This window comes from Takifugu flavidus, chromosome 14, assembly GCF_003711565.1.
Source record: "Takifugu flavidus isolate HTHZ2018 chromosome 14, ASM371156v2, whole genome shotgun sequence".
Classification (NCBI taxonomy): Eukaryota; Metazoa; Chordata; class Actinopteri; order Tetraodontiformes; family Tetraodontidae; genus Takifugu; species Takifugu flavidus.
Window position 1 is genome coordinate 9,442,423 of NC_079533.1, and position 13,071 is coordinate 9,455,493.

Below are 13,071 nucleotides of genomic sequence, written 5' to 3' on the forward strand. Positions count from 1 at the left end.
AATACATACTTGAGCCATCTTTAATATTAATGAGCGAGTGAACATGGTGGGAAAACGGGGTAAAAGTCTTCTGCTTTTATTGGTGTAAGGCAGTGTTCAACTCTCAAGTTTTTCTTTTTTTTAACGAATGAAATGTTCAAACAGAGGTGACGTGTAACAGCAGACTCTTGTATTATGCTACAAAATGTCATAAATCAGTGTAAATTCTGGGCATGAAGACATTAAATACACTCGCACTCACATATCCCTTCGGGTTTTGAGCCACATCGGTTCCAATAAAACCCCAAAACTAGTTTCTTGGAACCCGAGCTGAGACTCTCGGAGGTTTACGCTTTACAGGTAGTCACGCTGCTGGGAAATGAAACCAAAGCGGGAAGCAACCACATTAAGGCCAAACTGGTTCTGCAGACCAAAAACAAACACACCAACCGCCTGATTGATGTTTCTAGGTTTCTTTTTCCTCTTATTTTATAGCTAAAATGACCCCCCCCCCCCCCATATACAAGACACACATGTGCAAAATGTGGAAGGTAAATGAAGCTGAAAATAAGATACAAGACATTCAGTCCACTTTTACATCTTCTATATATAATTTCTCACCCCGTTGTGTTTTGACAGGGAGAATTAGCTATTACATGTTTTCAGAGGAGGAAAAATAATAAAAAGCACAACTTAATTAAGCTACAAAACATTAAGCAATCCCCATCTGGGATTCAAGCCTCGAGCACCATAACGGTCCATCACAAACTTCACTGCAACAAGGAAATAGAACATGTAAAAGCAGCTAACAAAAATAAACAAAATATACTATTTATATATACATATGTGTAGAAAATGGCACTTAAAATGGCGTAAACAGACATTTGTTTAAGGGCAATGTCAGCAAGAGAGCCGTTTGATTAATCCGTCTTCCAAGACCGTGGACACCCTGTTAATGAGGCTAAGTGTGGGTTTACACATTCTAACAAAACTCGACGGCTCAATAAGATGAAACTTCAAGTGTGTGAGGTCACGCAGACAACAGATCTGTGCAAATGTAGGAGAATTACCAACACACAGATGTTCCTGTTTCCTTCCATTTCCATGATAAATCATTTACGAGTGTCAAGATGAAATGCCTGGTGTGTAAGATTTAACAGCATCTAACTGTGACTGTACATTACGTGAGCATCGGAAACCCTCGTGACCAGTGGGGGTTCTCCCAGGCTGCTGTCGATGCACAGCGGCGCGACACTCTCGCATCTGCGGAGATGCAACAGCCAATTGTAAATCTTACACACTAGGACCTTTAAGCACAGGCTTCTATTCTGGCAGCCACAGGAACTAGTACACACAAATGCTTTTAGTGCCAACTGGACCACTGAGAGTCTCCCAGTCTAAAGATGTTGGCAGATTTGGCTTCAGGCTTCCACATCTGTGCGTGTTTTTGTTTCACGGAGGATGTCCGTGCCTTCTTGAGAGACGCTGCTTTTCACGGGGCTTCCAGGGTGAGATAACCCATCTCTCGCCGCCGGTCTGCCTTTAACAGGCGGATTGTAGGACTGCAATTTAGTGAGGCTTTGACAAAACGCATCCTCGCCCACCTCATCTGCAGCCTCCTCCGTCACACCAGAATAAACAAAAGTGGCGCGGAGCGGAGCGGACTCTGATTGCGAAGGGTGGCGGAGCTGCCTGCTATAAAGTTCTGCATCTTGAGGCTTTAAATCACATGACACTTTATCTGAGACGTTAGAGCAAAGATGAGATTCACTGCTGGGAAAATCACTGCTGGACGAACTGGAATATGTTTTCCTTTTCCCCATTTCTGCGACTCCCCCGTCTACCAGGAGACTTAAAGCCAGTTCTGACCTTGTTTGCCATGATGGGGCCATAATGCCGCCACTGTCTCTAACCTCTGACGCAGACACGACAACATTCTGTTCGTAAAATGGTGAGAAATCGCTTTCCGAGTTGGTTTCGGCTTGAGAACATGAAAGGATAGCAGCTCTGTTCTCCCTGTATGCGTCAGAAATCTTCTGCTCAAGGCCTTCTGTGTCCAGAGACCGACTTCTTCTGTCCAGAGACAAAGGATGAGAAGCGGCCTGACTCACTCTGGTGAGACCCAGGTGCCGAGGGAGGCTGGCGACAGCCCATGTTTGACCGATCATGTTCTGCTCGTACGCGTCCAACGTCTGAAAGTCGCATTCGGCGAACGCATCTTTTTGCAAGTAGCTTTCTTCGAATTCCTGAAAGGGCGAGGAGATGTCTTCCTCCAGGTCCATCTGGATCTGCTCGTCGTACTCCCCCTCGTTGTGCAGGTCCACCACGTCAAACGTTACGATGGACGGTAGAGCCTGGACGTGAGGCGTGAAGGCCGCGTTAGCCTCCAAATCGTCCACACCGGTCTGCAAGTTACCGAGCATCTGCGAGTGTTTTGTGTAGTCCACAAGTGCTTGGGAGAAACTGACCGTTTGTCCGTGGTCTAAGTCGGCGCTAGGAGACGGAGACAGCGAGCTCATACTTCTGTAGGGTAAAGCCACGGGCTTGTTTTCCTCAAGATGTTGCTCTTCGGGTTCACAAAATGTTTCAAAGTCTGCGTCAGAGGTGCCCCCGAACGAGGCGCCGCTCTGCCTCTTTTTGCAATCCGCTTTCACGGCTTTTTGTCTTTTTTCCGGAGTAACCAGACTATTCCTGTCTCTATCTGGATTATTTCTGTTGTCTGCTCCAGGCAGATTTGAATCCCGGCTACAGTTTCTATTCGCTCCCACTTCCTGCCAACCGCCCACAGTTTGGGCCAACTCTTTGAATTGACCACACGCCCCTGGTCTTTCAAGAAAATGATGAATTTTGTACAGTTCAGCACCGATGTGTAACTGATTCATGTCCATAACAAAGGCAGAATCGGACGCACCCACCGCCTCGTTTAAATACGGGCACAGATTGGAACCGGGTAGCGCTGCCTTGTTCTCGTAACGAGGACTGATCAGACTCTCATCGGGGACAAAGAGTTCATAGAGGGCGTCCCCGCTGTAGCTGTCCCTGGGCAATCTGTCATTATTCAGCCTGTCATTTTTCTCCTGCCCTTCATCTGGTCCTGGCGTGGTCGAGTCATAATAGCCCTCGTCGCTATTAGGCACCGACTCCTGATGGTCGCTTTGAGGAGTCAGCGCGTCAGCACTTGACGTGTCGGTGCCGCTGGGCTGCTGGGTGCTGTTGCTGTTGAGCAGGTTCATGTTTTGAGAGATCGTCAGGTCAGCGGTCAGTTCCGTGTGTTCTTGGTTGCAAGTGTAGCACATTTCCTCAGACGCATCATTTTCCCAGAAATCGTGAAGACACTCTTCGGCCAGCTCATCTGGCAAAGCCATGTCTTCCCCCCCACCCTGGTAGGTCAGATAGCAGGAGGCCCTCTTTCCTCCATTCCTGCTCCTCTCTCCTGAAACTGTGCTCTCAGTGATGCTGTCGTCTTCTTGGTCGGCGATGATGTCCCCACAGCCGGTGAGCGAATCGAAGCTTTTCAGAGAGGCAACGTCACCAAAGATTAAGTTAATTTGATCGGATGAGCACGCAGGTGTTGCTGACTCCAACGCTGACTCAGACGTGACCAGGCAGGTCTTGCTGGGTCCAACGGGGTTCTCTTCCTGGGCCACGGACACAACCGCCACCAGATTCAAATCCTCGATCGGATCAACACACGGCTGATCGCAGAGCTCAAGCTCTGGGCTTTTAAGCCCGGCGAGCGTCTCTAAATTCAACCCAATAGCTTCAATACATTCAGGAGCAGGGGAGGCATCACATAAGACCTCTTCACGTTCAGGCACATCAGGCTCAGACCTCAGGCACTCTGTGACATACTGGTCGCCGCTGTCCTGGTTAACAGGCACGGCTTTGTTGCAGTGAGACGAGGGCACTGCAAGCATTTCAGTTTTTTCAAGGCCAACGTTTCTATGGTTCCTGTGATACTTAAAACTACTAAACAGTCCCCTTAAACCCTTTTTCTGCCGGGTGAAAGTCAGTGATTTCTGGTCAGCAGCAGGACTACATTCACTGAGGCAGCTTGGCCGGAGCTCTCCCACAGCATCCCTCTGGTTGCTGCACTCAAAATCTCCAGCTGACACGTAGCCACTTCTGTCATCACTGCTAAATTTACTCAGTCCATCATGCGTTTTACTTTTGGCGAGTCCTTTCTTAGAGGACCACTTGATGGGATTTTTACTCCTCCCTCCAAAGAAACTAGGCAAGATGCAGATGCTTTTACGCACTCCAAAGAAAGTCAGGGCAGTCCGTCTGAACCGGCCAGACTTCTGGGGCTTTCCCACAGCGTTCGCCGAATCAGGCTGAAGCTCTTCTGTGATGTCGTCATGACTGCCCCGATAAAGCTGTCCGGGAAGTGAAGATGATTCTTTAGTGTCGCTTGGTAGCTCTTCTACCTTGTAAGAAGCCATGGTTACCACATTTACAGATGTTGTCCAACACAAGGCACAGCAGCTCAATCTCCAACTCAAGGTGACATCACAGTAGCGTGTTTGTCCTCCATCTCAAAGGTCTCTATGGAGAAAGTAATTAATGTCAGTTTCAAATAGAATAGAAATTCAAATGTTCTATGCAATTCAACTAAAAAAAAACCAGACATTTTTCCCCTTCAAAGGAAAACCTCATATTCTTTTGATTGTACATTAAAGTGTCATTAATGTCAATATTCTTTACACACTTTGCACAAACCAATGCACTTGTAAACCCAGGTTTTTGAGTGCAACAAGGACTGCAAATATTTGAAAGATCATTATAAGAATATCATTTAAAACATTACTACACTGGATTTAGACTAATGTCCCAATTTAGGAAGGTGGGAAGCTTAAGATTTTATGTTAAGACAGGTCTACCAAAAAGGATGAATGGCCAAGTTGACATGCATTAGAGCAAATAAAACAGATAACACTTCACGTCACACTCAAGCAAGTAATTGATAACTTTAAAAACTTAATTCGGGCAGTACTGTTGTTTGTATCTTTTAAATAAATAAAAAATAAACAACACTCGGTGATGAAGCTCAAATAAACTTGCACACCAGCACCAACCGGTCAAAGAGAATAATGCTAACTTGTCTTAAATTTTGACCAAATGGTGAATTGGGCCGCGGAGAAGCTTTGAACAGACACGGTTGTATTTGTTTGCAGCCGCGGTTAGCCACCATTAGCCGGGTTGTTTGCTAACGGCGTCAAGCCCACTCACCAGAGCCCTGCAGTCTGTGGCTGTGCTGTCAGTGAACAGTCGCTGACAGAACACACGGCAGCAAAGCAGCGTGCTGAAAGATACACACGACGACTAAGATGCATTTAACACGTCCACAACAACCCCGGGGCGAGATAAAGAGCTGCACTTCCCAGGTAATTTTCCCAAATCTCCTTTCGTCGGTCTCGTCGCACCCTGATGACATCATGCGCGGAACGCGTGTTGCGCCTCACACGGGAAGGGATCGTCAGAGATGAGATTTATTTGATCCTCCTTGGATTACTGAGGAACATCATTTGTTTCTGAATGAAGGAAACCAGTTTTTCTAGGCATTTTAAAGAACCTTTATTGAGATATTTTTCTGGGATAATCTTTAAACATGCCACAAAAAAGTGAGACATTGCCAACTAAAAAAAATAAATACAGCATGAGACATTAAAATACGAAGTCATTTTCACATTGCATGTGAAAATAGACACTGGTGAGGTTTTCTTCCCCCCATAGATGAGTGCAATATTCATGTAACAGTGGGAAAGGTCAATCACACAGGTAATACTTGTTTCTCCTAATTTGATTATCTCTTTCCTGGAACCAAAATAATCCATGGACTACGTGAAAGTACAAAATATGTATAAAAACACAATTAAAATATTCTTTCTTTGTTTTTGTTTTTTTACAATTGCGATTTCTGTATACAGTACACACATTTAAAGTCACGGTTGTGTCTTAATCTTGTGTTAATGTCTTAATTTAGCAAATTATATCTCATAAAATTATGCTGCCATATTTACATATTGAAATAATGCATAAGGAAAGACAGACAGACAGAAAGAAAGAAGCTGCTATTCACAGGACATTTTCGAGGATTTAAATTGGTTATTTCAGTGCATTTATGTGTCTCTGGAAACAAGCCTCTACCTGCTCACTTTCACTTGTGCTTTTTTATTTTCAAAGTGCATTTTTAAGAATTTTTTTGGTCACCTTCATATATGCATTATTATTCCAACCAAATCATTACACATTGTGTATTACTATGTTTTGGACTGTCGCACGTCTGTCCACTCCATTTTGGTGTTTTGCAGTGCTTGAGTCTTCTTCTCGTCCACCTGCACGTAATCTACTCTGTGCTCGTCAGACAGAAACGGCTTCTGCGTGGGGGGAAAAACATGTTGTTTTATCATGTAATAAATGAGCGTGCTGTATATGTACCCTTCCTGGATATGTATAGGAATCACAATAATGATGGTGGATATTATAAATCAGAGTCACTTCATCAAAGACAAACCTTTTGCACAGGAGACGGTGATGCAGAATTGAAATCCAGGGACAGATAATCAAGGTTGGATTTCCGCGCCCAGGCTTGACCTGCTCCGTCAAAGCTGAGGCAGAACTGTTGTGCCGAATCCTGGAAGAGAGGGACAGAAACATTAGTGCGGCACCATTTATAAATATGGAAAAGATAGAAAGTGAGAGTATGACCGAGCATGTGCTGTCCCAGTATAAAACAGCTGAATTAAAATGTGGCCTTCGCATAGAGTAACTGATAAAATTAAGTTATTTAGTTTCAACTGCACTCTCAAACACACCCACTAGAAAGTCCCGAGTATGATCACAATTTGCTGAGCATAAAATTTTTGAAATGTACTTTCCACACCCATGTTTTGAACTCTGCAGAAGGGTTTCTTGCAGTTACAGGAGCCTAAGAACATTTACAAAATTCTGTAGGAGCAGCTAACCTGCACAAATATGAACGTAAGTTTCATAGATTTTACCTTCATTGTACAGTTTGAGTCTTCATTTCTCGAACTGTCCCTCTCAGATCTGCTTTCGCAGGGTGAGCATTTTACCGAGAAACTGAAAATCCAAACAGGAAATGGACAATTTAGGTTTTTTTTATCAGAACAACTGCACAACAGAAAAAGATTTCAAGTCCCTGCACCATAATATGTGAATAAATGATTACTAGGGTGCGAGATCATTTTATTGTGTTTATTTATAAAGAGACATCTCTGCAAAAGCTTCTCACCAGGACTCGGTCAGTGCTCTGCTCAAAGTTAGGTGAGTGGGACATTCTGTGATTGTTGAGAGGCCTCTCAAGTCGAGTGGTGGAGGTCGGGCTGCAAATCAACACAAGGCAGCGAATGATCAGACTCACTGTATCTCCCACTGCATCGCAAGGGTATAAAATTTACAATACATAAAGATTCCCTACGATTAGCCATAGAATCACGACATGTCTGACTGTGAATTAGCATTCAGCAACACCCATCAACCTGGTGCTCACCTCTCCTCAAGCGAGGTTTGAGATGCCGATGAATTGGGGGAGGGCTGAGGGAGGAGGACCCGCCATCGTTGTCAGTGCTGAGAAAACTGAACGTCCTCGGGCTCATGGGGATGTAACCATCGCTCTCGGAGGTGGTGACAGAGGAGGGAGAGACCATGGGAATGTAGGACTCGTCCTCGCAGTTTTGAACTCGTACCGTGTTTAAACGTGGCTGAAGGAACGAGCAGAGACCCATCAAAGAAAATCAGATTTCTTCTGCAGTTATTCTTGCCAGCTAATCTCTATATAAAGTGAGAATCCTTTTCCAATAGATGACTTTTAGGACCTTTGATTTTGATTGTCTCACCAAATTAAGACTCTGCCTCCTTTTTTCTGTCTCTCTGTCAGCATCTCCTGAAAAAAAGCAGTGATTATTGTTGTTGCCCTGTAGGGCTGGCCACACGAGCAGACATGTGGCAGCATCATAACATCAGGACAATGGTAACAAACCTATTCTGTAACGGTCCAGGCTCGATAACGACGTCCTTCGGGGAAATAAAGCCGCGTGGCTCGAAAATGTTTGCGTGATTATTGTCCTGCAAGATCCGTCGGATCCGTCTTTTTGCCGCTCTGATGGGTGACTGGGCTTGGGCGGCAGTGGGGGAGGGGTCTGTCTTTCATCTCTTTCTTCAAATGAGGCCGGAGAAAAGGGTTTGTCAAACTGGAAGACACTGGTTGCACAGTGGTGCAGCGGCGAGGAAGACGAGGAAGGTAAAACCATGGAAGCGCAGGGGGCGCTGAAAGGAGGGTTGGTCAGGCTCCCGTGCAGGAAAAGACCTGGACCGGGACTAGTGTGAGAGAGGAACAAGGAAGAAGAATTTGTGTAGAGAGGCGAGGGGACGGTGTCCTTGGTGGCGTCGTCTGTCGACTTCTGCTCCAGAGAGATCTCGGAGTTTGAGAAGCTGTCATGTCTACAGATAGGGCAAGAACGAAAACATCTGTTAAACCCCCAGCAGTGCCACCACCCTACCTGGCATCAAAGAATTCCCTGCACTTCAGACACATACCCGCTGACACTCACGCTTCCCGTCTCACACTCTGAGAGAAACAGGTAGTCTAGAGGGTGACTGGAGTCTAGCTGACTGGATACGGATGCTCGACCAGAGCTGACTGGTGACGGTTGCAGGGAGGTGGGGGTCCGCGGTAGGCCTTCCTCTGAGCTCTCTGTGGGGAAGAGTTGGAAATCTTAGAAACAAAACTACAGACACTAAGCAATAGCAAAAACATGCTAACAGTGCACTAAAACACATATAGGCACTCCTAAAATCCAAAGGGCAATCATCTCCATCAAATATTATTTGCTTTCACTTGGCTTCTGGATGGCACAATGCTGTGTGGGCTGGCGATGACGCGCGGCACACGTAGCTGATACGCAACCTTTTAGCGATTGAGCAATGATCAACAGCAGCGATACTGTTTCCTGCAAAGAGGCCCCATTTCGCCCCTGCCTCCGAAGGAAGTTGTCTACTTAATGTCACAAAAAGGACAGAGATTATTATTACACAGCTTGCTGAAGCAGACTTATACATTGCACATTTAATTACTCCTCACTGGGCTCCCATATATTGTCCTGTCATTCTTCCTGGTCATTTTACTTTGCTATTCTAAGACTTTTTTATGAGATATAGACATATGTTAGCGGCAGCAAACAGGACTTCAATTAAAACATAACATTACAGCTATAGTGCTCTTTTCTGCCAGTGCACAGATAGCAGCTGTTACTATAATATACAGTCCTATTATGCTAATAGCACAATAGTCATGTAAAAATACTAGCGACCACGTTTTCAGTGTGTGAAACATGTGGAATCATCCTAATGGCAGAATTCTGATCAGCCCGTGTTTTCTAAGAACTGTTGTTGGTTACAGTAACCTCCAGAGAAGCATATCAGACCATTTGTGCCGTTGCTCTATCACCTTCACACAGGCGACAGCTTTCTAACAGACATCACGGGACAATCAACGGGCCTGGCGAACTGTCTCACATCAACCACATTTGATTTTTCTGCGTCTCCAAAGCAAAAGTTGCATGAGTAACACAGAACTCTGATCTTTTATTTGCATGCCTTATCAGTTCTTGTTTCCCGAAACTTGCAAAAGGATTTTGAAATACTGGAAATATGCATGTAGGCACGAGTCTGATTTATGATTAAATATGACATCACTTACTTTCCAGTCATCAAAACATGTGCATTCCTGTTGTGTGTGCATAGTTTATCTCGGTTGTACAGACATTTAGCCACATCGAGAACAACACCCAAACTCTGTGAAAAGAGCATCAGGTTACTGTTTAAGAGTAATGCTACTGATTCTGTGGTTTGGCTTTCAAAGTAAAAGCCTTGACCAATAGTACATGATGTTAACGCTGGACAGGAGTCTGCACCTCTTTGATTATGTTGACTTTTAGTTTGTCCTCTTTCTAGCCCAGCAGATGGGATTTTGTCCTGTTTACACTTTGGTTCCAATCTCTTTAAATGCAGGTTTTATGTTTATGTTTTCTTTCTTTTTACCAGCATCGTCCAAGCTCCCAAAGTGGCAAATCTGGCTGATGTTATTGATCCAGTCATTCATCTCCTCCTCAGTTTTGGCCACCAGGTAAAAAATGCGTGACGAGGTCTTCACCACAAACAGGTGCTTCCCGTGGAAGTCTCGCTTTATCCGAAGCTGCACGTTCAGGGTTTCGACCTCACACTCCTTCAGGTCGATGATGCGAATGGGCTTCTTCGAGTTCTTACTCTGATAGTACTCAAGGACGTCAGGATTGCCGCTCATGCGACCTCTCCGGAGCACGAACCAGCGTTTCCTCCATGCCTGCAGGAGAGAGAGCGAGACAAACACTCAACAAACATGAAGTCCCTCTTTACTTAAAGCCTAAACTGTCCTATTGCTCACAACCCCACACAACTCCAACATGACTCTTTATTAGTTTTATTAGTCATGAGCAGTCATGGGAATAGTCTGTTGCTGACAACAGCTAACGTAGCAACTTTTGTTGCTTTTGATTTAGTCAGTAAGCGGAACCTCTTGCCCAGTTTCCCAGAAGTGCAGAGAAGAGGAAGTGACTGTATTTAGAAAAAGTCTAACATTCGAAGAGGTATTTATATAGTTCTTGCTTGTGCAAAGGATTTACTGAAATGTATCTGCAGGACCTGTATTTATAACACCTCGACCAGTTTCAGGCTGCAGGTTTCTCATGTTTAAAAATAGGGTCTTTTACTTCAGAAGAAGAGGGGACATTCACGTATACATAAATTAACACCTTCCTCTGCCCTGTCAGCATGAAGACTGTCCCAATGTTTTGCTGCATGTGAGTAATCTGCTCTTGCTCATGTCAGTCACTGTGTTTACATCAGGAAATGGTTAGAAACTCTTACTACCCATAAACCTGCCACACTGAGGAGGAAAATGGAACTAAACAGATGGCAAGTTGGGCGTATGGATGTTCAAAACTTGGAAGGTTTAGTTTAAACAGCTCTATCTAATAGAAGAAAGTAAATAAATGACCGTTTCCAGCTGTAGAATCTAAATAAAGCTGAAAAAAGCCCCCCCAAGACCCTTTTGATTCTCTTACTGGTTTATGCAGAGCTTTAAGCCACATGTCAGCAGATGTGGCCTAAATATGGAATTTAGTCTGAAAACTCCGAACAGAGCCAGTACGCGCACCTTGAATTCAAACATTTTGTCTTCTGTTTAGGTCGCAATCCTAGAGGTTTAAAAATGGATTTACCGGCAAAACCAAACTAAGCTGGCCAACATGGAAGATGTTTAGACTTTTTTTAGAGAAAAAGCAGGTGTTTTAACATTAACAGCGGTTCTGTTTTATACTGTTATGACAGCGTGACAATGAGCCTACGTTCACAATAACACCATCCTGAAACTGAAGCGGCTGAATGAAACCCAGCTGTCAGTGGTCATCCTTGTAAATGAACATGGTAAAAATGACAAAAAAAAGAAAGCAAATGCATCTAAATGAGTGAGACTTAATGTTTTAGGTCTTAAAATACAAAATTAACCACTTCTGCAGACTAAAGAGACTGAATTGAAACTGGTATTATTTTGATCTGAATAAAACCAACAACCAACCTCCCCCTGCTCTGAATGTTGATGCATGCACATTTACCTTTCATTTAAATACAGACTTGGATACAGTGCATTTAACTAAGATTAGCAGTCAGAGCGCGCATGTGCTTGACATTTAAGCAACACGAGGCAGATATTGTTTTTGCCTTTAAAGCAGTGGGAAAAGCATATTGTTCTTTAGCATCAACAGGAATTGAATAGCGAGCTAAAATAAGTTTTTGTTTCCCACCCCTTATCCCCTGAATGCACATTGACAAATGGCTGTTTCTGTTCGTGCGGAGGAAGTGCACATAGCCATAGTGAAGCTGCACTATTTCTGCTTGCCAGAGTCTGTCTGTCTGGCTCGGACCTTACTTCCCATGTTTCACAATTCACATGCTCATCACACAGACACAGAACAGGGCAAGTGACCAGCCCTGTGTTATCACATGACCCCATCAAACACGGAGGAAAAGTCACGTCTGTATTCCGTTCATGTAGGCAGTCACACGCACATTGCTGCGTGAGTAAATTTTAGGTCTGCAGGAATTACAGGAACAGTTATTAACACTAAAAGGTGTATGTGAGGTTTTTTTGTAGTACAACACTTCAGCCATAATAGAAATAAGAGACGTGCTATTATCAAGATGGCTCAGATCAAACCCACAAAATGCTTCAAAATGATCTTCCCACGCTATTATGCACACATAAATGCACACACTCTTTCCCAGCACTCCCTTAATCAGCATTACCTGCTGCTGGAGGACATAAACAAGTATCTGGTGTATACTCATACTCACAAATCTCTTTAATTTCTTCTCTGGGGGAGATTTAATGAGCCAGCCGGTACAGACCACATCCCCAGCACTCATCTTGACTGCAGAATGTGACGTCCTCACAGCTGCTGCTGCTGCTGCTGCTGCTGCTGCTGCTGCTGCTGCTGCTGCTGCTGCTGCTGTTGCTGCTGTTGTTGTTGCCGCCGCTGCTGCTGTGAAACTGAGAGAGCCGCTAAGCATATCCTGTGTTGAGGAGGAGGAAGGAGGAAGTTGAATTGATCGGACTGAAAAGAGGGAGGGGAAGAGTGAGCGAGGGAGGGAGAGAGAGGGAGAGAGAGAGCGGGGGGGGGGGATGAGAGAGAGAGAGAACTATGTGTTTTGTCAAATATTCAAGGCAAAGTGGAGGTGTTGGGTAGTAAGAGACTTAAAGCAGACAACTATTACACCATATAAGCTGTGACTCATTTAAAGGCACACACACACACACACACAACACACACACACACACACACACACACACACACACACGTGTGGATAGATAGATAGATAGATAGATAGATAGATAGATAGATAGATAGATAGATAGATAGATAGATAGATAGATAGATAGATAGATAATCACAGTACAGTACCAACTATCAGTGCAGAAATATGGGAAATAAAGTCGGGTATAAAGAGGAGAGAGAAGGATAAGTGCTTTTAGGA

General features: G+C 44.4%; 2 protein-coding genes across 2 annotated transcripts; both read right to left on the reverse strand.

Moving 5' to 3' along the window:
* Positions 1-60: 60 nt before the first annotated feature.
* On the reverse strand, positions 61-5,393 carry LOC130537450 (APC membrane recruitment protein 1-like). The gene is made up of 2 exons (XM_057054289.1): positions 5,209-5,393; positions 61-4,522 (listed from the first exon to the last, which is right to left on the reverse strand). Exon 2 carries the CDS (start codon positions 4,419-4,421, stop codon positions 1,401-1,403), a length of 3,021 nt encoding a protein of 1,006 aa, XP_056910269.1. The 5' UTR covers positions 4,422-4,522; positions 5,209-5,393; the 3' UTR covers positions 61-1,400.
* A 135-nt stretch (positions 5,394-5,528) lies between these two features.
* gab3 (GRB2 associated binding protein 3) lies at positions 5,529-12,646 on the reverse strand. Its single transcript, XM_057054300.1, has 10 exons — positions 12,391-12,646; positions 10,042-10,342; positions 8,539-8,695; positions 7,982-8,442; positions 7,839-7,885; positions 7,493-7,703; positions 7,235-7,325; positions 6,981-7,062; positions 6,494-6,613; positions 5,529-6,356 (listed from the first exon to the last, which is right to left on the reverse strand). Exons 1-10 carry the CDS (start codon positions 12,604-12,606, stop codon positions 6,240-6,242), a joined length of 1,803 nt encoding a protein of 600 aa, XP_056910280.1. The 5' UTR covers positions 12,607-12,646; the 3' UTR covers positions 5,529-6,239.
* Between the last annotated feature and the right edge of the window lie 425 nt (positions 12,647-13,071).